The sequence below is a fragment of the Brassica napus genome, chromosome C4 (assembly GCF_020379485.1).
Source record: "Brassica napus cultivar Da-Ae chromosome C4, Da-Ae, whole genome shotgun sequence".
Taxonomy (NCBI): Eukaryota; Viridiplantae; Streptophyta; class Magnoliopsida; order Brassicales; family Brassicaceae; genus Brassica; species Brassica napus.
The window spans coordinates 56,704,739-56,728,939 of record NC_063447.1 but is presented as its reverse complement, the minus strand read 5'-3'; the positions used below and the strand labels follow the sequence as shown (position 1 = coordinate 56,728,939).

Genomic DNA, 24,201 nt, shown 5'->3' with positions numbered 1-24,201 from the left:
AAACATAGATTTTGTTTTTTTTTTTTTTTTAATTTTGAGTTCTTGCTTCCCCTGCTGAGTGGATTAATAACAACATTACATATATATATAGGAAGAGGCAATTCAGTAAAATGTCAAAAGTATTGGGAGTTTTAACAAAACGAACTCCACGTTCCGTCTCAGTGCGGATGGGTAACTTGGCATCAGACAACAGATGCGTAGTTGAATGACTGAAGAAAGCTTTGATTGAAATGTTCATCATGCCCCCAAATGTAAATGTTGTGGAGAAAGCAAATTTATTAAGACAAAACGACCACATTAAAATGTTACTTGAGGTCCAAGATACTGGTGATGGATCAATGAGGTAGAGGTAGTGGTAGTGATGCGTATGATCCTAGTATTTAAGAGAACAAAAAGGGTAAGTTTTAAAACTCAGAAAAGAATCATCAAATCTCTCTAAGTTTGTGCATCACTTGGGTATAGATTCGATTATATGAGTGTTTTTATCATCTTTGGAATCAGTTTAGTACTAAATAAATTGGTGACAAGTAGAATTACCGTAACTTACACAATACAACAACACGTAAAAGGTGATCATCATAGAGAGTGACTTCTCGTACAAGAAAAGTAGTAACGACTTGGAAAGCAACTAAAACTTGTTTTTTAATGCTGCATAACTATGGTATTACAACTATGGAAAATATTACAAACGATTCTATAACCGACAATTCTATCCAACGTATGAAAATTCATGTCTGACTGCAACATCTGAGCTGTCCTATGAGATCAGCACTTGATGAAATTTTAGAGAGAGATATAATATAAGTAATAGATTAACATAGCAATTCTCGCTACTACAAATAGTACTACACCCTTGATCGTGAAATATCGATTGCTTGTTGAACCCTGTGAATTGCGCAAAAGTAGGATACTAAAAATTAGAGGGTCCAAGAGTTTTCTAAAACGTTCTTGGTGGAAAAAAATATGAATGAAAGATCCCACTGAATTGATTTGGGTCCATGAATCTAAGAAATAGTGAGAATTCTTGATCTCTCTCACTATTTCTCTCAATTCGAAAATCCAGGATTTGAATTGATGTCCTTTCATTGATTCCTCGTAAATTACATTGATTTATCCTAAAGATTTCATTTCAATTGGAATTTGGTTATTCACCATGTACGAGGATCCCCACTAAGCATCCATGGCTGAATGGTTAAAGCGTCCAACTCATAATTGGCGAATTCGTAGGTTCAATTCCTACTGGATGCACGCCGATGGGACCCTCAATTAAGTCTATTGGAATTGGCTCTGTATCAATGGAATCTTCTCATCATCTACACATAACGAATTGAACAAGCTATGCAGATAGGAAATGATCGGCAGCTGCTAATAAATTTATATAGAATCGTTGAAAAAGACTTTTTTCATACTTCATAAAAAAAGAAAAAGACTTACTGTCTTTAGGATCTGATGCTACACCGCTGCTCAATACCTTAGGGGATCCACTCTATTACATAAGTAGATTCCTAAGATTTATCTCATATTATGAAATAAATAAACAGCTCTTGTTGTATCGATCCAAAACCTTTCCAGTTGATCTTTACGGTGCTTCCACTATCAATTAAATCTTTTTTTATCCATAGAAATAAAGTATTTAGGCATATCTAGTCTTTACTTCATATTTCGATCCATAAAGTTTATTTATTTGCTACAGCTGATAAAAAATCGTTTTGGACGATGCTTATGTAGAAAACTTTTTTTTTCTAGTATTTCATTGACTAGCTGTTCGTTCTTTTTTTCTATAGTGGAGATAGTCGCACGTAATGACATCACAACCATATTATCAAAAGCTTGTGGTAAAAAGGGGTTTCGTTCTAATGCCCGAAAATAATATTCTAAAGCTTTGGTATGTTCCCCATTACTTGTGTGGATAAAGCCTATATTATAGAGTATATAACTTCGATCATAGGGGTCAATTTCTAGTCGCATAGCTTCATAATAATTTTGTAATGCTTCCGCATAATTTCCTTCAGATTGAGCCGACATGTATCTAACATATCATATCTAACGATTTTCCACAAAGTGGTGACGAAAGGTATAACTTGTACAAATCTTTCCATTTTCCAATTCGATCTGATCCATTAGTTCGTAGAGCTATTTACTCGATTGCAGACATTTCTCGAACACCTCTAATAGAGGGACAACGAGTAAATTTGGAAAGAACGTATTGTCAAACTCTTTCAGATATGAATCTATCCGATTCAGAAGAGGAGAGCTTGCATCAATATCTCAATTTCAATTCAAACGTGGGTTTGATTCACACTCCATGTTCTGAGAAATATTTACAGAGGAAAAAACGGAGTCTTTGCCTAAAAAAATGCGTTGACAAAGGGCAGATGGATAGAACCTTTCAACGAGATAGTGCTTTTTCAACTCTCTCAAAATGGAATCTATTCCAAACATATATGCCATGGTTTTTTACTTCGACAGGGTACAAATATCTAAATTTGATAGTTTTAGATATTTTTTCAGACCTATTGCGGATACTAAGTAGCAGTCAAAAAAATTTGTATCAATTTTTCATGATATTATGTATGGATTAGATATATCATGGCGGATTCTTCAGAAAAAATTGTGTCTTCCACAAAGGAATCCGATAAGTGAGATTTCGAGTAAGTCTTTACATAATCATCTTCTGTCCGAAGAAATGATTCATCGAAATAATGAGTCATCGTTGATATCGACACATCTGAGATCGCCAAATGTTCGTGAGGTCCTCTATTCAATCCTTTTTCTTCTTCTTGTTGCTGGATATATCGTTCGTACACATCTTCTCTTTGTTTCCCGAGCCTATAGTGAGTTACAGACAGAGTTCGAAAAGATCAAATCTTTGATGATTCCATCATACATGATTGAGTTGCGAAAACTTCTGGATAGGTATCCTACATCTGAACAGAATTCTTTCTGATTAAAGAATCTTTTTCTAGTTGCTCTGGAACAATTAGGAGATTGTCTAGAAGAAATATGGGGTTCTGGCGGCAACATGCTATGGGGTGGTGATCCCGCTTATGGCGTCAAATCAATAAGTTCTAAGAAGACATATTTGAAAATAAACTTCATCGATCTCATAAGTATCATACCAAATCCCATCAATCGAATCACTTTTTCGAGAAATACGAGACATCTAAGTCATACAAGTAAAGACATCTATTCATTGATAAGAAAAACAAAAAACGTGAGCGGTTATTGGATTGATGATAAAATAGAATCCTGGGTCGCGAACAGTGATTCGATTGATGATAAAGAAAGAGGTTTTTTTGAATAGATGTCTGTAGTAGTTTTGAAACCTCGTCCTGGTTGGTGGATACGGTGGCGGCGGAGCCTCCATTATGGGTTGGTATAGTGAAAATGAACCTGCAAAACTCAGACCTGAATATATACACACATGCATGGTACAATATTGGTATCATTTCTGCTAGTTGTTATAGGTATATAAATTCACCAAGGATAAGTAAATTATAAAAAATGGTTTTAGGGTTGCCTTGTGGTTGATTTGACTCATGAGAAACATGGTAAGAAGTCATTCATGAGGCTTTATGTTTGCAATTTGTTTAGCGATGGATCTTGAAAGTTCAAAGAAGTGATATTTTGAGAATATGTCAGAAGTTCAGAAGATACATGACATTCACTCTATATACTCTCAACATCTTTTTGATTTTATTTTTAGGAAAATAAAACGACGTTAACTGGTTTTGTGGAGTGAAAGGCACTTGGCAGTCAGGGCGTATTGACACCACTTGGCAGTTTATTCCGGTTTTATCCGACTTGGGTCGGTGCCTTCTGGTTCTGCTTGAAATTAGAATTTTAAACCGTTTAGCAGCATTTCATTTTTTGGTCCATCACTCATCTGTAAACTATATATGAAGCGAGTTATAACCGAATTTATTTCGGCTTAGTTTGGTCTCATCAGAGTTTCTTTTTGTAGTAACTCTGTTTTCTCTTTGTCGACAAAACCAAACAAATTTGGTTTGATAGGTCTAACTCAGAGTTTGGTCACTTTGGTTCAAGATTACATGAATAGAAATAGTAGTACTTGATTTGAATGATTCCGAATAATAACCCCATTTAAATCCGAATTTCAGTTCAATTTTTTTTTTGAGAAATATATTTATTTTACACTATTGGGGGATGGATGTATTTCTAAAATTTGGTTAGACCTTTGGGGCTATATATATTATCGGATACATTTGGTTTCTAAAACTATTACTAATGTATTTTTCTAATTTTTCTTATAATCCAGAAATTCTATTACATAGTCCAATATATATAATAAGTTTTCAATACAAAAATATTATTTCTTCATCTAAAAATATCATTTATAATTATAACATTTGAAGTCAAATATAAAAGTGTCATGTATATATTCTGAATAAATTTTATTTGTTTTTCAAATTCATCTTTTATTGAAAAACTTTTTTACAACTAATAAAGGGGAACCTTTTTGAATCACACTAGATTGAGCCAAACTAATCCAAGCTGATCGTAAATCAATGAGCTAATATTGATTATCATATCATTCCATCATTTTAGTTAAGGGTTGTATAATTTATTCACAACTAGTCCCAGTTAATAATTAAATATATTTTGTCTCCATTAAAATTTTGAGAAATGATTTTGATGCAACAAAAAGAATCGAAAAACTAAGCTAAGTTCAAAAAAAAAAAAAAAAAAAAAAAAAAAAGAATCGAAAAACCATGAAATGTGGAGTCACATGTAGCAATCATTATGATTGGCACTCATCTTCATAAATTAAGAGACACCGAGTCATCAGGGCTCATTTCATTGACCAACTTTAATGCAACAACTGTTCCTAAACATCCCTTCACGCATTATTCATTCTGTTCAACTCGTGAAGGAATATACAGCACAACTCTCATGTAATTGCTATATTTTTTCCCAAATTTCAAACTCATTTTAACTATACCGTCATCTGAAAATATTGCCATTGGAACTCGTTGTTAATGCCCAAGAGAAAACACTAAATTAAAACAAATATAAGATTAAAGAAAGAAATAGGAAACACTCATGTAAATGTTACGTTTCTTCCAAATTTCAGATTCATTTTAACCTTTTACCGACGTCTGAAACACTGCCATTGAAACTCGTTGTTAATGCTCATTTGCAAGAGAAATCATTCAGTTATAACAAATATAAGATTAAAGAAAGAAAGAGGAAACCTAAACAAATTCTCATAAGAGAAAATTTAAAAAAGTGGAAACAAAGAGAGACGTTTCAAGAAGAAGCAGAATGAGGTCGATCAAAGTGAACAAGCTGTGCAGCACATTTGGGACAGTCCTCTACAAGCTTAGGAACCATGAAGTACATGAAACAAGCTTTGCATCCAGCAACAACAAGCACATCTTCTTCTTCACCTTCATCTTCCTCGTCTTTGTCTTCATCATCTTCATCCTCATCCTCTTTTTGATTCTCATTTGATGATGGAGATGACGCTGATGAAGACTCCTCACTGTCGTAATATGAGCTATCTTCTTCTGAGCACAATGTTCCATATGATTCTCCACTGTCACTATCTGCATTTATCATCACTTTCCTTGGATCCTCTTTCACTCTCATTCCATTTTTCCAGTTGATGTAGTAAATCTCTCCTGTCTAACAAAAACACAACTCTATAATTCAGTAAAAAAGTAAACAATGTAACTTCTTTTTGATATTACGGCTAATGGCCAGATAAACTTTTTATATTCTTTTTCCTTTTCTTTAGTACTCTCCTTTCTTATGCAACCAAGTTGTGTTAAGAGAAAAAGCTTTGGTCCTAGATCTACAAATAAGCAAATGACTATGTGCTTTTTATATATAAGTTTCTGGTAGTATAGGCATTGCAAATCTTAGACATATATCACTGAACAAATAAAAAAATTTATTTGCTTGTTTTGAAAGATTTGTTGAAAATCATCAAACCGCTGTAAAATCCATCTTTGGTAATTTATCCAAGAACTTAAGTGTTTCTTTGTAATCAAACCCTTAAAATTTTCTGCAAAAGGATACTTAAAACTGATTTTTTTCATCTGTAAGCCTTTTTTATTTTGGTCTTTAAAAAAAGGAAAACATCTTTTCCCTAAAACACAAAGCCTAGAACAAAAAAAAAACTATGAAGAGAACAATATTTATACGTTCTCTGAAACAATAAATGCATCAGAAGTAGACAAGAAAAATGCATTTAATGCAATCCAAAATAAGAAACCAGACACGAGTTCGAAGTTTCTGCAATGATTAATTAAACCTAGAAAGCTGGAAACCAAAAAAAAAAAAAAAAGGATGAATCTCATTAGATCTTTCTTTTATTGGTTACCTTGAGATCAAGACACTGTTCCCAGTGAGAAGGGAGAGATAAGTGAGAATTGAGCTCCAGTGTTCTATCTGAGATCGGAGGAATATGTTCATTGCTGCTCTCTTCTGTCCTCGACGACGATCTTCCAAACCCATCTCCGGCTCTTCTTCTCCGATCATTAAAAGAAATATTCTCCAGAGATTTCGTTATCGTCTCCATGTTAGGTGCCTTCATCTTCTTCTCCCCCTCAAAGGCGCAAAGAAATAAAGAGTAAACAACAAGAAGATTTTGATAGAGAATATTTTTTGAGGAAGGAAACATAGTGAGGGGTAATTTCGGAATTTGGTAAGGAGTAGGTTGTTAATTCACGCGCGCGTATGTAAAATGAGAAAGTAGACCCGTAACTGTCAGGACACGAAGGTGATTGACTACAGAGGCTCGCACTTTGTCTCACGTCCGTGTTACCGTGTTAAGTTGCAAATTACGAACACGCGTGGGGTAGACGCGTGAGTATTTTGGTTGCGCGTATATCGGTTAGTGGCCGGTTTGAGAAGAGAGGATAAAAGTAAATCTTGGGAAGGGTTAAAGTGGCTAACCTGAGGATTTTTTTTTTATTGTTTAAAAAGATTTTTTTAGTAAAGAAGGGAAAATTCTGTAAAAGTTAAAATATAATTAACGTAGATATCGAAAAGAATGCCGGAACTTCCTTTATTTTGTTATTTTGTATTCTTTTTTACACGAATTTCACAATTTCTTACATAAACACACAGCTCGCGTTATATTAATACAAAAAACAAAGGGTTGAGGTTTCTTTTAGTTGCTGACCAAAAAGGGTTTCCTTTTTTTTTGTCAACCAAAAAGGGTTTCTTTTAGTTCGAAGGTAAATTATATTGAAAAATTCATAGGCAAGAATAATATTTCTTACTCTAAAATGTCATCCTATGTTTATTTTTTATTTTTTAAAGTGTCTATATTTTTAAGTAACTTTGTATATCTAATATATTTTAACCCTTTTGAATATCCAATGAAAATTTTATTTCGTTAATTGTACACTAGATAAGAATATTAAAAATGACACTTTTTTCTTAGATGGAGGGAGTATTAAAAATTTGAAGGCGTGAGGTTTGGTGCATACATTAAAACTCAGTCCCATAACACGATAATAATCCCAGGACGGTGTGACTATGCGACAATAAGTATTAATCTCAAAAATGAAACGAATCTGGTCATGAGATGGCAACTATAAATAGCCAAATTAACCTCAAAATGCATTATGATGGGTGGAGAAAATTAATTGAAGAATAAAGATTTTTAAAAATAAAAGTCAACTAAACTATAAAGAAAGTTTAGGCAAAATGTCAACATTTAAGCCAATTTTTTTTTTGTTTCGTGGATAAATGATCTCAACCTTTGGCTGCAATTATTAAGTTTGTAATAAAGAAAATCATAGTTGTCCGCGCAAATCTTTTACTATATAATAAAGTCAATAATATCACGTCAAAAAGAAAATAAAGACTAACCATTAACACGTTCCGACTATCAGTTTATGTAAGAATACACAAGGAACGAAGTTAAGAAAATAAGAAATACTCCACAATTTGCGGCTGTCCATGTCCGAGAGTCCCTCCCTTCCGTGTTGTCTACGGCTGCTGGAGTCTTGGTGTAGCTATGGTTTGAGCTCATCATCCCAGTGCTGGAGTCGGCCGCTTGCGTGCTGCCTTCGGTGGATGGATTCTTACGGGTTGCTTAGAGGATCCCAAATGCTGGTGTTGAGTTGTTGTTGCCTTCAGCCTTTTTTGTATGTCCTTTTCGCTAGCATCCTTGGTGGTGTTTGCGTCCAATAAATGCTCGATCTTAGTGTGATGCGGTCTTGGCCTCTTGTCTGGCTGTGTGTTCGTGGTGGCGGATGCTAGGAAGTCCTTTTCGAGCTGTTCTTAGTCGAGCCTATCATAAAGAGTAGATGATCGGGGAGGCCAAAATTACCGGGTTCTATCTCTTGATTTAACTGCGGCTCGTTCCTTTTGCGGCAAGCGAAGGTTCGGATTAGTTGAGGCCTCCGAATTGCAACCTGTTTGTTGTGTCCGGTCCCTATTGCGTTTAGATCGTGTCTGTGTTTAGATTTTTCTTTTATGTTTTCTGCTTCTTGTCGTCTTTGTAATTCTGTCAAAAATTTGAAAATTGATAATAATATCTTAACATTTTTACCAAAAAAAAAAGAAATACTCCACAATTTTTTTTACTCATCAAGACTAGTGAAAAACTGAAAACCATATGATAGACCTAACATATTAGGTACAAACATCAAGCATGCTATATTATACAGTGTGGTTAACTAAGATATTAGGTTCACGTATCACGTATATATTAATATATGTATGAAAATGTAACCTTTATTATCAAACTGGTCAAAGAAACGCATACCCTGATATGCCCCATACGGCCATACGTACACTCACACATGCAAAGACAACTATTACAGTTTTCAATTTGTACAAAAATACAAAAGATAAGAGATTTTGATAGACAAATATATGTATTGTCTGGAGGTAAATGATATGTTTTCCGTAAATATGTTTAACCAGAAAAATAAATAAAACAAAAAATTGTGAAAATTGTGGAAGAGAGAATTGCCAAAGGAATCTGTCGGAAGTGTAAAAAGGGAAAGCGACAGAACCAGTCCAATCCAGTTTTGTTCTTTTCTTTTCTTTTCTTTTTTCATAGAAAGAAATGATTTTGTTTTTGCTTTTATACCAAATAATATTATAGATTTTTTAGTTTTGAGAAAGGATATTATTCAAAGGTGAATTTGCTCTCAGTACCCATAGCGGAAAAAATAAGAAAATAACCATAAAGTAGTGTAACAATCAATTGATTGAATTTTGGATGAAATGTCCTTACATTAGAATACCATACCGAACTATACTATATAAAGTTATACAATAGATTTTGTAATAAACTGCATCAATTTAGACAAACACATAATCTAAACTGAACTATGAAAACATTTGCATAACCAACATTGTCAAAATAGAATATAGGGTTGACATATAAATTTCCTGATTGAACCTTACCATATAAATTGGTAATATATTATAGATTTCGACATAAGGAAACAATTTTATTGTACTGTAGAGAACTGTAGAGTATTTAGAAGGTATGTCATTATATATAACATATAAAATAGGACAATACATTTTTACTTCTAAAAAGTTTCATAAGTTTTGAGGAATTTGTATGTGTTTAAAAGATTTAAGTTACCATGTATGTGGAAAATGTAAATTTTCTTTTAGCTATAATAGTTTTTTTATAGAAATTGTGTTGTAACATTAAAAGAAAAAGGATTTGAAAATGGGTGTAAACAAAGAAAAATAAATATGTGGCGTTTACAAAAAGATAACAATGTAAATTTTGTATTACATTGAACCATACACAAATAAATCTTAGTAAAAGAACAACAATGTATAATACACACAATGTTCTCGCCATTGTATTACTATGGTTACTTAGTTTATAGTTTTTAATGGCTATTATAACCAATTTCTCTTAATTCAATAAGATATTTTTTAGTACTGTATATGTTATGGTATTTGCTGGTACAAGAGAGGTTCGTAACATAAGAGAAAGAGAGACAATGGGGCCTAAGAAGGGAATCTCTGAACAGAGATAGAGATGTTTCAGATCGAAAGTGACATCAAAGTGTGTTTGTATGTGTGAGTCTCCTCTCTCTTCTCCATCGAAACCAAATATACCACGTTGCTCTCTTTTTTTCTTGTTTTTTTAGTTTCGGAATTGTAACCGGAAAGCTAATCTCGTTTTGTTTAGTATGATGCATGGGTTCACTTTCTTATTGCTGTTATTTTGGGCCTAGGCCTCTTATATGTTGATCAATTGTAAGGGCCTTTTTTTTACAATAACACAATGAAACGAGGAAGGTAAGAACTGAAACATGGTAGCGTGTTAAGGGAATACATGTGAGATCACAAGTTAGCGTGCAACGTTTTTTTTCTGCATCACTTACCTTGAAAAATGTAATGATCGATCTTCAGCTCAATATGGGACTGCTTTTCTTAACCTTGTCCAAGGAAATTTATAAGTTTATTATATGGGTCATACATACTCAATGTTTACTAAAGTGGTAATTACCAATTGGGGAGAATCTGACTATTTAGCAACCAATCAATTCAACAACTATATTATTTCAAAATTCAGTAATCTTATAAATTGACTTTAATAAATAATCGTAATGTTATAAACCTATGAATAATTATAGAAAATCAAAATTACTTGGCAATCACTGTTTGACTCTCTCTCGTTTTTTTTTCTTTCAGCATTGTCAGAACAAAACAGGAGGGATATTTTACATATCTGCAACTAGAGGGAATGTCTTCCTCCTCCTATAAGCTTACACCTTCAAGTCCTCTACAACTCACACATTAGAACAAATATCAGAACACTTGAACAGTTCAGAAATGTATAGAGAATCTATGGTTACCTCTTGTTTGGATATCGTTAGGTGCTCTGCGTGCTCGGTAATAGCAGATGGAGGTGGATGGCTCAATGACATGGGGGTTAAAGGAGGCGAGGCAGTGCTTAACTTATTAGCGCCCACACTCGTCTTAGACATGTCTAACTCTGTTGCTCTAAGGTTGCTAGTAGGTATAGAGAAGCTACGAGTGATTGCAGGTGGTATTGGGAGAGGAGCTGCTGAACTTGAAACAAGAGGTTTACTAAGCAATTGGCTCTTCGAAACCAAAGGTGCTGAATATCCAAATACCCTCGAGGACTTAGCAGAGATGCTTGATGGTGGTGGTGGTCTAGGAAGCTCATGGAGCTCGCTTATTTTCGGGGTTGAGACAAATGTAGGAGAAGCAGTTGGAGATGATGTCGACACTTTTGGTAACTTGGAAACTGAACTCCTTGGGATTGGACCTGAGTATAAACGAGGCGCTGAAGAGAGAGGCTTGTTAGGTAATGGTTTATTTGTAATTGGACCGGAAAAGGATCGTCTCTTGAGTGACCCCATACGAGAGTACAAGAGTCCATCTGACGAAGGCCGAGGCAGCTGAGAAGATGTGTTCTTGTTACTCTCTCTCAGAACTTGTTCTTTCAAGGCTGACATCGGTCTAGAAGAAACCTTTGAGGGTCCGCGAGCTTCCAGTGGGGATGAATACCAATTGTTTTTTGTTATTGCCTTTGCGGGATTAGAAGAAGCCATGTTGTTGTTAGCTAGAATTGTAATAGATGAGGGACTTCTAGCTGTTTCCACAGGTGTTGGCAATGCATACGTGCTGAACTTCCGTGTCAGAGATGAACGCATCCGTAAGAGCTTCTCTGAAGGAGGCATTGTCCGGTTCTCAGCAAAAAGGGGTGCTGATTGGCTCTCAATCCTAACATCTCTCCTGTAAGAACGAGATCTCCCGTAGCTTGCTTCCTTATTTTCCAGCTGAATAAAAAAATTCATTGAACAATGAGCATCCTGAGAAATTTTCCGGGTCATCTGAAAGGAAAAGTAGAGAAGATATGATCCAAAGTAGATTATATTACCTGTGCAGTGTTTAGTCCTGCAACTAGTGGAAATGTGATGTCTGACTGACCCAACTGCATGCATTAAGTTGGTCACAATTAGGACAAGTATTTGGCATACAGAGTATCACTATCCTATGACCAATCTTCAAAAGCACCAAAAGGGATAAACAGGATATATCACCAGAACCGTAAATATATGAAAAATCACCTGTGAGGAGACACTAGGTGAAGAATCTGCATTTTGGTCCTTGTCACTCATTCTATACTCAAAACTCAGTTCTCCATCATCATTCACCTCAGAATCATCTTCTTCATTGTTTTCTATTTCGTCATCATCTTCCAATCCACTGAAATGGTAATCAATATGCTGCGACTCGGTTACCATCTGTACATGCGGCTCTACTTCTTCAAGGGAATTAAGAGCCTTCTTGAAGAAGCATAACTGCATAAACACACACAAAAGGGACATCAACACGGTGTTCTGGTGATCGAAACAGAGGGACAAGGACACGGCTCAGGAAGAAAACCTGCGCTGCATGGTGCCGTGCTGCCTGAGTCAAAAGACTACGTGTTTGCCCTTGTTTCAGAGATTTTAAGCGGAAAACAAATAAAGTTGTCTCGTTATCATATTCCTCATGAGCTTGTTGTAGTTGCTGCGCCGAAAAATTTTCTCCTTTCCCACCTTTCGACCTCCCTTTCTCCCTCTGCCTTGTAAGCATGCCTTCATAAACATTCCTGAAAAGCTAAAAAAAGTTCCATGAATAGAAATACTTTTTGCCCGCTATCATGAACGGAAGTTTAGATAAGAGGAGATAATTTGTGCACAAAAGAACAAATATAAGAGGAGATAATTTAATAACTAAGGAATGGTATTCCCACCATGAGACCAATCAGATTTCCAAATTTTCCCCTACAATACTCACGTAACTCTAAAAACTGAACAAATGTTGGCATTCATCTTCAGCATAGACTCTTTATTTTATTTGTGCAATTACAGTAATAGGTGTTTTATAACTTCATGACGGTAATAGGTGTCTAGAGATGAAAAAGAAGGCAAGGCAAAAACAACCTTTTCTCATCACAAAGCCGCATCATTTCCTGCATCAACATTAAACACACATTACTATCTATCGTCACTTGAAGGGCTGAATCAGCAAAAGCATATCAAACAACGCTCTACCTCAACTATGCGGAGTTCATTAAGAAGTGACTCTGAGGGGATTGTGATCGTTTGGAATATATGAGACCGCTGAATCAAAAATATAAATTTGATTTTCTGGTGGTTAGACAAAGGAAATATCACTTGAACCAGTTAGTACCAGATCTGAAAAACTCACATATTTATCAACAAGTTTTTGCAGTTCAAACTGCAATTTTCCCAGCATAAGCAACACTCTACCTACATAAGAGTAAGAGAAGCAAAACGTTTCAGATGCTCATTATATATAGAAAACCTTCAAACGTTTAAGCATTAATAAAGAAAATAATAAAGATGTAAATTTAAGAAAACAGCTTGGCAAACTCACCACTCTCTTCATCGTCATTAAGTGCAGTTTTCTCAAGAAGACAAGCACCAAGTTCTCGCAAAGATTCTGAAAATTCTGCAAGCAAACGAAATCTGCAAACGATAAGAATAATACCATTTTACTAACAGGTGGTAGACGTTCATCTCCATAAACAGGGATGCAAAAAAAAAAGAAGCTAAACTTAAGCCAAACAAGAATGCAACAGTGCAAGTATCAAAGCTACATCTAGCAATCAATCAAATCAAAGAAACGTCATTATCCTCTAAACGTTATTTAAAGGAAGAATAGGATTTTACCATAAGCGCTATTAGCAGTAGCGGCCGCAGCAGAGAGCAAGCTATCATAGCAATCTCTCATCTCTTGCACGTCCTGCCAAAAATATTCACATACAAACTACACATTGTAACAATCGCATTCGTGAACAAAGCTACACAAGTACAGAGATCCATCATTCGCAAGCCTAAATTGGAAACTAATTCAAGGAGGAAACGTAGACAATCTCGAATTCGAATTGGAGAGAGATGAAGATTGGGACCTGCGAAGCCTGGGCGAGCTCGTCCTTCTGAACCAGGAATCGAAGATCTCTCCGATCCTTAGATTCGTGTTTGTGAAGCACGCCTCGCAAGCGTCGGAGCGAGGTTTTCATGGCTCTTCTCCGGCGAATCGGAGTAAGTAAGAGAGATAATCTGATCGCTTCGTCAACTTCCTCAACAACAACGTAAGAAGAAGGAGAAGATAGATTGTTTAGAGGAAAAGGTAACCCTTTGAGCCTTGACTTGGTCGTCGTCTCTTTGATTCTTTTTCGTCCTATTATTTAATTATTATTGTTTTTCTTCGTATTTTTCTCGCTCATGTTTACGTCACCAAGTGTGATTAATGATGTCAGCGCAACGTGTTAATTGCATATAGAATTTCTTAGTTTAAACAGTCAAAAATTATATGAAAATAATTTATGAGAAATTTCATTTTTACTTTTATTAAATATGTATAAGTTTAGATTTTAGTTTTAAATTTGGGAACTAAAGCGAAAACGTTAATTTGAGATGTTAATATATTTATATTTTAGATATGTGGGGAGTATTTTTAATACAAATTGCAAAAATATATTTATACTTGTTCTATTAACTAAGCCATATTTACTCCGCAATATTATATATTTTTAAAAAATAATTTTAATAAAGTAAGGGCAATCCTTTCAAATATTTTTTTTTAAGTTTTTGTCACAAAAATAGCTCTAAAAAAGAAAATGATCAAAATAGCCATTTTTATTTTGAAAATTTTAATTTTTTTTTTAAAAAAATTGAAACCATATCCCCATAACCCCATCCCTTAACTTTAAACCCTAATTCTAGATTAGTTAATCCTAGGATAAAAATATAAAATATATTTTTGTCCTTTAATAAAACTTATTTTGGTCATTTTTCTTCATTGAATGCTATTTTTGTGACAAAAACTTGAAAATGGCTATCATAGAAAATTTCTCATAAAATAATCATTGTAAATTTAGTAAGTATTAGGTTGATTTATAATATTTTTGTTTTAAGAAAAAACATAGGTTCATATAAAATTTTATTAGTGTTTTTAATATTTTATAGTCAAATTAAAATTTATATAAATACAACTATATAACTATCAAAATAAAATAATTTTTTATATGATGTATCTCGCATTTTTAGTTTATTTATAATAACCAAAATAAAATAATTAATTTTGACAATATTTACAAACCGAAATAACCATAGTATGCATCTTTTCTGATAACAGAAAAACAAAAAGAGCCCGAAAAGATGCATACTATGGTGATAATTACGTATATAATTCCACAAGCATTTGTAATGATTAAATATTCATCATTTATTTTCAAATCAAATTTATGGAAACTTTACGACTGATTTTCAAATTATCTGAAGTTAAAATATATTTTTAATTTTTCTAATTGTTATTCAAAATTTATGACATTACATACATAATATATATTTACATACAATATTTATATCCGCGAATTCGCGGACAACTACCTAGTAAAAATAAAATGAGAACCGAAAAAAGGATTTACTATAAACTGAAATTTCTAAAAGTTTGGCTACCACTTGTTTTCTTAAAGACGAAAGATAGTCGACGAGATTATAAATTCTATATTGAGGTTAATGAATTAAGCAGAGAACAACAAGAATGTATGGAGAAATGAGTGTTTGAAAACGACGCAAAGATTTACTCAAGAAAGCTTGGGAGTTCTGTGGCTTGTGTAATGATTCTTCTGATCTTGCTCATTTCTCAACTTCAGCCCGTCTCTACTACGCCACAAACAGGTTAATCATCTACTAAATTTCTTCCTTAGTTCTACTAACCATCGATTATGCTCTCTCTCTTGTTTTTTTTTTGTGTTCTTTTATGCCCAATACTGATTTGATTTTCATGTATTATTGTGACACTTCTTTCAAACATTTCAAACTGTCTTTATACTGTTATGACTAGTTAAGTAAAACACTTTCTTGTTTTTTGTTTTGTTTTCAGGATAAATTTTTTTTGATAAAAAGTAGAAGCTTAGTTTTCTGCTAATTTATTAAATACAAACTCATAAGCTAGATTGAATAGACAAGTTCTCTGCATTGATTATATAATATTACGGTTGAACAAATTTTATAGTTTCTAAGTGCTATAACAGTTTGGCCATTACCATGAAATAATTTACATTCGATTTATTTTCAAAAATGAAGCTATAGATAAAAAATGATCTTTATCATTCATTAAATAATGAAGAATCGAAGTTGAACCAACAAATACAATTTTGAATGTTTTTATTCTTACTACTTGTGAAGTGACAGAGACTAATAAATATTTACCTTCAAAATAGTGTCATTGACATTGCAAGTACAGAATGTATTAACTAACGATACTTATGAGGAACAATCAATTGAAGATTTTTCAATTCAGAGAATGCTATACCAAAACCTGTTTCTTTGAAAACAGCCAGTTCTTTTGTAAATGCTTGATTTTATAGAAGTACAAATAATGAGGAAGAAAAGAAGAACATGTATTTGATTTGCCAAAAAAAATGTTAACTGGACAAAATATCTTAAAGTTACCATGTACTCTTGTTTTCGACCATACATGGTTTCAAACAAATCTTTAATGTCCTATTTGTCGTTTTTTTTAAAACACTAGCATTATCTAATCATTAACAAGTACATGATCAAATACGAAAAGGGACCAAAAAGAAACCCCTTAGACTACAAAGTAAAAATTCTAGAGGTCTAAATCCACCAAGATATTCTTCATAAGAGGAATGCGCATCCTTTCTCCATCAACCAACCAAGGTGAAGACCAAACTGATAAGGAGCAACCGTTGCCCACCATATGTCTTAAACCCTTTGCTAAGAGTTGTCTACAGTGAAGAATACTACGCCAAGCATAGGATGACCTATTATCAAGAGAAGCTGATAGGAAAGAACTATTAGGGAAGTAACGGATTTTCAAAAAATTACTTAAAAGGGAAGATTGATCAGAGAGGATTCGCTAAGCTTGTTTGGCGAGAAGAGCCTGATTGAATAATTCAATATCTTTAAATCCCATTCCTCCCAAGTCTTTTGAAACACAAAGCTTTTCCCAACTGAGCCAATGAATCTTGCCTTTATCCTCAGAAACTCTCCACCAGAAAGCTGCCATGGCTGAAGACAAATCGTTGCAAGTGGTTTTAGGGAGTTTAAAACAAGACATAGCATGAATAGGCATAGCCATGGCAACAGATTTCAAAATGATCTCTTTACCGGCTTAAGATAAGAACTTAGTGTACCAACTAGACATTCTGCCTTTCATTTTGTCTTGAATATAAGCAAGCATTTCCACTTTTGAACCACTGAAACATTCTGGGAGACCAAGATAATTTGCAGCACCTCCTTCAGAATAAATACCAAGCTTTGACTGAATCTGCTCTTTTAAATCCAAACTGATATTTTTACCAAAGGTGAGAGAGGATTTTGAAAGATTTATAACATGTCATGTTGCTTCACCATACTTGTGTAGAATGTCTTGGAAGACATGACACTGAGAGATGTCAATCTTGAAGAGGAACAAACTGTCATCTACAAAAAACAAATGGTGAAGTTGAGGACCATCCCAATCAAATTGAATCCCACACAAGGATCCTCTGGAAACAGTTTGATTAAGCATGTGTGTGAGCCCTTCCGTACAAAGTACAAATAAAAATGATGATAACGGTCGCCTTGTCTTAGGCTTCTTTCAGGAGAGATGAAGCCATAAAATTGTCCGTTTAGAAGAATAGAATAATTCACCGTAGATACACAAGACATGATCCACTTGACCAGAAGGTTACACCAATAAAATATTTTATTAATTTAGAAAATCAGTAGATTTAATTTCAAATATATTAAATTGTATTGGAGATTTCAAAATAACTTAATTAAAACAATAATAATAAGATATCTATAATTAATATTAACATATTTGGATTTTAAGTATAACATAAACCTATAAAAGATATATATTCTTACTTCTTAGTATCATCAGTAAGAGGGTATAATCATATGCAATCAACTTTTGCAATATAAAAACTTGCTCAAAACTAAAGGTACGCAGTTTTATACTAAAATATAAAATGTGATATATTTATTTTTATAAAATGAGTATTCATGTATAATCGTGTGGGTTTCCAAGTTAAATTAATACCTAAACCAAGAAAGGCTATGAGTCTAGATTACGTAACCACCTGGTGTTCAGACTGATCTTATTATGAACTTTTTAGTTATTATTTACAGAAAGAAACAAAACTTAATTTCCCGACAAGTAATTTCTTCATGATAATCAGAGTCATTATGAGTAGATGTCTGTGTTAAAGCACTTGAGCAAACCGACGAAGACGCTGAAGCAGAACAACAACAACACGTTGGAGTCACATTCAAATCGCAGCATCTTTTTCTCTTCTTGTCTTTTCTCAAAAAGTCATAGAATATCGGGCAAGCACTCTTGTTGTTGTCTTCGTCATTCTCTTTCCCTTCATTAATCTCTTTCTCATCTTCTTTCCTCTTATTATTAGTATTGCTCGTCTTCTTCAAAAACACTCTGCACAGAACCCAGTTCGTGTTCTCTCCCTTAAAAACAAAAAAAGAACAAAGCATAAGCCAAGTTTCAATCAAAAAATCTGATCCGAGTTTGTGAACCTTACGTATGATTCTTGTTGAGAATCAAGAAGACGATACTCATGAAGAACCCAATTAGTTCTTGTCCCGTTTGGTGGTTTCCCTTTGTAGAAAACCAGAGTTTTCTTCATCCCAACAAGCTTCCTTCCCCCTATTTGCTTATCGATTCCAGTCGCTTTCCAATAACCCGAACCAGTTGATCGGTTCGACCGGTTTCCGTTTGGGTATTTAGCTTCCCTCGTGCTAAAAAAATACCTCTCTGACTCACAATCACCTGGATCATACAATATAAATACCAAACCATCAAAAAATGAAAATCCAAAAATGTATATTTATATTTCATTACCTGGCAAATCCCATGGATCAGCTTTACATATATCAATGTCCGGTATAACAGAAGCTGGTAAGGGTAAACCGGTCACTTTTCGACATAGATACTGAACCACTAACTCTTCATCGGTCGGGTGAAATCTGAACCCGGGTGGTAATCTTAGTCCTCTTTTCTTAATAGAGCTTAGCTTTTCCATCGTCTAAGGAATTGATTGAAGCCTTAGAAACAGATAAAAAAGAAGCTGAGAGAGATTATTGAAATGGAGAGGGAAAGTTGGGTTTATTTTATAGCTGAGGGATGGTTTAATGCTCCTTCCACTTTTACATTCTGAGCCATGTTGTAATGAATTGAACTTGGTACCATTATTGTATTATATTTTTGGGCTTTTAAACTATAATATATTGATCATAACGATCAACCATATTGGTTTGTACCACAATTTTTTTTAATCCAAATAACAAAATATTACATTTATGTTGGAATCCTTTGAATTTGGTTTGGCTATTAGAGAAATATTAAATTTTGTATTACTGATGCTATGAATGGGGTAAGTTAAATTTAGGAGCAACGCCTTTTTGAAATGTTTTCATAACTCTTTAGATAATGCGTAAAGAAAAATAGAAAATAGCCCTGTTCGTTTCTTGGACGCTGATTCCGGCGGTTGCGTCAAAAAATTAAGTCATTAATGACAGAAATACACAGCACCTGTGAAGCACGATTCACTGATTTCCGGTCACTGCGGCAACTACTAGCCAATATAACGAACGCAGAATAAAGCAGCGTCATCAGCGTCGAAGTTTCTGCGTCTCCAGCAATGTATTAGCCACTATTTTGGGTTTTCTGCGTCTCCGACTTTGTTATTTTTGTCTACATCACGGAACATTTTTTTGACGCAGCCGCCGGAAGCGGCGACTATGAAACGAACATGGCTGATGTATGTCCCGACCACGTAGCAGCCACCATCAATCATGTTCATGCCTTGCATGATAAAGCGATCGTCTGGTATGTGGTGCCTTTTACGGCAGGCCCTCTACAGCAAACCCTCGATTACAAACTTTCTATAAATACTTTTTTTTGCTAATACGAACTTTCTATAAAATACTTATTCGAACTTTCTATAAATATTTTTTTATAACTAGAAGGTATCCGGCGGACTGAAGTCCAATCGACTAATCTCTTGGGATCTTTCTACCAACGCCAGACAAATCTGGTTACTAACAATAGAAATTAGATCCCCATATGTGGCCACACAAACGAGTAAATCTGAATTTAGTAGGATTCAAACCTGTGGTACTTAACGCCTTTTCAAGGCCGTTGTATCATTCGAGATCATGCTTGTGTGGTTTATAAATATTTTCTCATCTATATACGTGAGTTCAAAAAATCTCTCGAAACTTCTGCATGTTTATTTACTCGCCCTACATATGTCACAATAACTTCAAATCACGTGAAATTATAACAAAAATTCTATAGAATTAACGACTATTAATTGCATATATGTGTTTGAAGCAATCGTAGATACATAGACAAGGCCGGCTGAAGAGGGGGACAAGCGGTGCGACCGCCCCGGGCCCCAGCCCGTGTCCCCCCGTATATTAATAGTTAAGGGATCCAATTTTTAAAAAAATATATGTATAAAGTTTCATATTAAAAAAAAAAAATATAATAAATAAAACTGAAAAGAGCCCAAAAATATTTGATATGCATATAGTTTTATTTTCATCATAAAATATATAAAATATTACAGATTAAATTTTAAAAATATTTTAAATATTATCTGAATATAAATTTTATTGGGTAAAAAAAAGTTTTTTTATCCTATAAAATTTATAGGGTAAAATTATCTTTACCTAATCCAGATAATAAACTACATACCTAATCCAGATAATAAACTACATACCCTAGATCCCATAACAGTGTTAAAGCCGGCTGTACACAAAGATGCGTATGCAACTGAATTTCGATAATCTAATTTAAGGAGATGCGATTTCGTGGGGGTCCATGAAAGTAAAGTGCCCTGCAGATTTCTCCACTCAGAATGTCCAATTATCTTTACCTAATCCAGATAATAAACTACATATCCCTTCAGGTTTTTGCAAGCGTCAATAATATTTCATTAATATGAGTTTTTTCTTCTTATTATGTCAACCATTAACATGGAGTTCTTTAAACCAACACGTTACTGAAACAATACTCTTACGTAAAACGGAAGAAAAGATTCCAAAATGGTTGGCTATGTTATGTATACAAGAAAATAAATTTAAAGGAGATGAAATTGAATTGGTGTGTATTCAACAAAATATTTCCATTTCAGACGGAATAACGTTCTATGTACATGTATGTTGTCACTGTATTATATATAATTTGTGTTATATTGATTGGTTATGTTATCTGATCAGGGGCGGTCTGGCATAGACGATGACTGTTTGCTGAGTTTGAAATGGCACGGGCGAGTTTTGTTATGCCACTATTCGATATTCATATTTGCAATGATTCGATAAGGGAAAGCACTCAAAATAAAATAAAAAAGATTTGCATTACGTGTGTTTATGATATATAGTTAGATCTGGAGCTTAAATAAGCCGAATATAGTTTCCATTTGACAACTTGCCATAAGTTAAGAGAACAAATATAGAAGGAACACAAGCTAAACAAGAAAGAGATGCAATTAGGAAAATGCGTAAATCGCACGTAAAAAATGGAAAAGTCAGGAGGGCCGACCCACTTTAGTTGCTTGTAAAACGACGGAGATTACCGCCCCTTAATTGCCTTGTCCCACAATAGATCTCCTCTCTATTAACTTATTTTGTCTCACACAGTCGTCCGTACACACCTCACAATCTCCCATATCATGAATATTGCTCTAACAAAACTCAAAATAATTCTCGACTTTTGTATTTGAACCCAAAAATATCTGAATGGATTCTTTAGTGTGGTATTGGATTATGGGTATTATCCAAACCCGTTGGAAACTTGAAAAACTCAAAAACCGAAAATGAGCTTGAATATCTAAATCAGTACTTGAAAATAGAATTCAAAACCTTAATAAACAACCACTCATTTTTTTGACATTATATTTAAATGAATCCGAAATATTATTATCCAAAATAAATTCAGATGCAAATAAATTTACACAGAATTTTAATTTATCTAACCAAAAAGTATTATTAATCGAATCCTATCCGAATAGAGCCTAGAAAACTTAATCTAAAAATCCGATTTGAACAAATACTCGAATTCCAAACCTAATTAACTCAAAAGGCTACATGATTGTAACAAACCGAGACGAATGTAAAATAATAGATTGAACTAGGTTAAGATCCGCGCCTTGCGCGTAATGAACATTATATATATAAATTATTTTATATATTATATGTTTTTACATTATGAAATAACAAATATATCTTGAATAAATAAAAAAATCAACAATTATTACGTATATAATTAAAATGGTGCTGACATATAAATTAATCTTATTAATCCAAACAATATTTTTTTTCTATTTGATATGGTATATAATTAAATATAAATGATATTAACATATATATAGTATAATTTTTATATTAATATCTATAAAATGATGTTTTCTACTCATATATTTTTTTGATCATTTGTATCTTTTATAACAAAAACTTTAAATTTTTAATAATAAAATTTTCATTGTAGGATTAATAGTTTTAGTAATTTATAATTTCTTAAAAAAAATTATGTTGTCAATATTTGTTCAGAAATTTTAGTAAATTTCTAAATTATATTATTTATGTATTTTATATGGTATATAGTTTGATTTAAAATGATATATATATATATATATATATATATATATATATATATATCTTTTAATCTTAATAATTATTAAATGAGACTTTCTACTTATATGATTTTGGTAATATTTTTATCTTGTCATAACAAAAATTTTATACCATGGTTCACAAAATTTGAATGTAAGACTTTTAACAGTTTTAGTTATTTATAGTTGTTTTTAAAATTTTAAAATATAACTTATAAATAAAAAATTGATTTTTTATTTATTTTATGGTTAATATGGTTTTTAATTTAAGGAAATAATGAAGAATATTAATATTGAATTTATGGTTAATTTAATAAAAAAATTATTATATATTTAGATGGACCAACATTTTTTCTAAAAATTCTAAGAATCATCATAGTGATGACACGTGACTACAAAAAATGTTTTAATGCTTTTCAATTAATTTATAAGGGATAACATAAGTTAGTTACAACAGTTTGTTGAATAAGCTATTTTTTAATTGATTGTACTATATTCAACTAAATAAATTATGAAGCTTGACACATTCTAAATCCTTTGGTATGTATATAGTACAATCTTCTTCGTTGTCCCTAATACTGAGACTAACTATGTCTGATTTCACTATGGGTAATATTTTCTATGTAGGTTTTCTTGGATTTTTTAGCCATCTTACGTAACTTTAACTAAATACATTATGACGATGATCATGGTTCATAATTGTTTAAATTAGATATGATATTTGTTGATAGTTAAATAGTTAATTGTTCGATTGAAAAATGATGCTAATTCTAAGTATTATGATGATTTGTTATTTGTTATTTGATATTTTCTATGTGGGTGTTCGAATGTGTACAAAAACGAATTTGTATAACATTTTGAAAAATCAAACACAATTTAAAATTTTGATTTTAATGTACCGGTTTAAGTCTACCAAAATTAAAACGAAGTTCGAGTATAATAGATATCAAACGTTATATACGTATATCGAGTATAATAAATATCAAACGTTATATATGTAAATATTAATTTAAACATTAATGGTCCGTAGTGGCAATCTTGTTATTACTCTAATAATCTATGTTTTTTAATAGGGTATGTGAGGAAGGCTAAGGTGATGACACGTAAGCATTAAAATATAAGTCACAACTTAAAAATACTTCCTAGTTAATATATAGGAGATGAAACAACATACCTTTTTGAGTAATTAGTGACAAAATACGGTTAATGTTTGTTGAATCGTATCGTATCAGTGTGCAACTATACTGAAGGATGGGAGGATACAAGTGGGTTGTTAGTTTTGGTATTAAATGTGGGGTCCAAAGAGAGACAGTGGAGACTTCAACAATGCCGGTTGCGTGAGGAGAAGGTAAAGGTCATGTCCAAATAATACAATGTGGATTTGTCGTCAACGAAATTCATGATATCGACTTCCTTTCTTATAAAGAACATAGAGTTTATCTTGGATGTTCTTCTTGTATATATAACAGTATTGTTTTTCAAGTTAAGATTATTAATACTTGGGTTGTATATAATTTGACGGAGCACTCTATAAGCATGCAGTT

The 24,201-nt window shown here is 33.0% G+C and overlaps 3 protein-coding genes across 5 annotated transcripts; all 3 read right to left on the bottom strand.

Annotated features, from left to right (window-relative positions):
- Nucleotides 1-5,129: 5,129 nt before the first annotated feature.
- LOC106374404 lies at nt 5,130-6,636 on the bottom strand. Its single transcript, XM_013814441.3, has 2 exons — nt 6,350-6,636; nt 5,130-5,649 (listed from the first exon to the last, which is right to left on the bottom strand). The coding sequence occupies exons 1-2, from the start codon at nt 6,560-6,562 to the stop codon at nt 5,272-5,274; spliced, it is 591 nt and encodes a 196-aa protein (XP_013669895.3). The 5' UTR covers nt 6,563-6,636; the 3' UTR covers nt 5,130-5,271.
- Nucleotides 6,637-10,521: 3,885 nt separating this feature from the next.
- On the bottom strand, nt 10,522-14,175 carry LOC106375844 (uncharacterized protein At2g33490). Of its 3 annotated transcripts, none has more exons than XM_013815849.3 (11): nt 13,916-14,175; nt 13,677-13,749; nt 13,381-13,455; nt 13,192-13,253; nt 13,035-13,103; nt 12,924-12,952; nt 12,382-12,589; nt 12,063-12,296; nt 11,873-11,926; nt 10,821-11,771; nt 10,522-10,747 (listed from the first exon to the last, which is right to left on the bottom strand). In XM_013815849.3, exons 1-11 carry the CDS (start codon nt 14,024-14,026, stop codon nt 10,739-10,741), a joined length of 1,875 nt encoding a protein of 624 aa, XP_013671303.1. In that variant the 5' UTR covers nt 14,027-14,175; the 3' UTR covers nt 10,522-10,738. The 3 variants fall into 3 exon arrangements, with proteins under 3 accessions (XP_013671303.1, XP_013671304.1, XP_013671305.1); XM_013815850.3 differs by having other exon boundaries at nt 10,821-11,768; XM_013815851.3 differs by having other exon boundaries at nt 13,381-13,472; nt 13,916-14,091.
- A 3,919-nt stretch (nt 14,176-18,094) lies between these two features.
- LOC106374406 (NAC domain-containing protein 41-like) lies at nt 18,095-19,286 on the bottom strand. The gene is made up of 3 exons (XM_048754987.1): nt 18,883-19,286; nt 18,563-18,810; nt 18,095-18,488 (listed from the first exon to the last, which is right to left on the bottom strand). The coding sequence occupies exons 1-3, from the start codon at nt 19,061-19,063 to the stop codon at nt 18,150-18,152; spliced, it is 768 nt and encodes a 255-aa protein (XP_048610944.1). The 5' UTR covers nt 19,064-19,286; the 3' UTR covers nt 18,095-18,149.
- Between the last annotated feature and the right edge of the window lie 4,915 nt (nt 19,287-24,201).

Excerpts from the sequence above, each read along its gene's own strand:
- LOC106374404 (XM_013814441.3), bottom strand. The coding sequence starts at position 6,562 with ATGAAGGCACCTAACATGGAGACGATAACGAAATCTCTGGAGAATATT. Across the intron at positions 5,650-6,349 it reads AACAGTGTCTTGATCTCAAG|ACAGGAGAGATTTACTACAT; the intron begins GTAACCAATAAA and ends TGTTTTTGTTAG.
- LOC106375844 (XM_013815849.3), bottom strand. The coding sequence starts at position 14,026 with ATGAAAACCTCGCTCCGACGCTTGCGAGGCGTGCTTCACAAACACGAA. Across the intron at positions 13,254-13,380 it reads TAATGACGATGAAGAGAGTG|GTAGAGTGTTGCTTATGCTG; the intron begins GTGAGTTTGCCA and ends ACTCTTATGTAG. Across the intron at positions 12,590-12,923 it reads CGGCTTTGTGATGAGAAAAG|GAATGTTTATGAAGGCATGC; the intron begins GTTGTTTTTGCC and ends TTAGCTTTTCAG.
- LOC106374406 (XM_048754987.1), bottom strand. The coding sequence starts at position 19,063 with ATGGAAAAGCTAAGCTCTATTAAGAAAAGAGGACTAAGATTACCACCC. Across the intron at positions 18,811-18,882 it reads TGATCCATGGGATTTGCCAG|GTGATTGTGAGTCAGAGAGG; the intron begins GTAATGAAATAT and ends TGTATGATCCAG. Across the intron at positions 18,489-18,562 it reads ATTCTCAACAAGAATCATAC|GGAGAGAACACGAACTGGGT; the intron begins GTAAGGTTCACA and ends TTTGTTTTTAAG.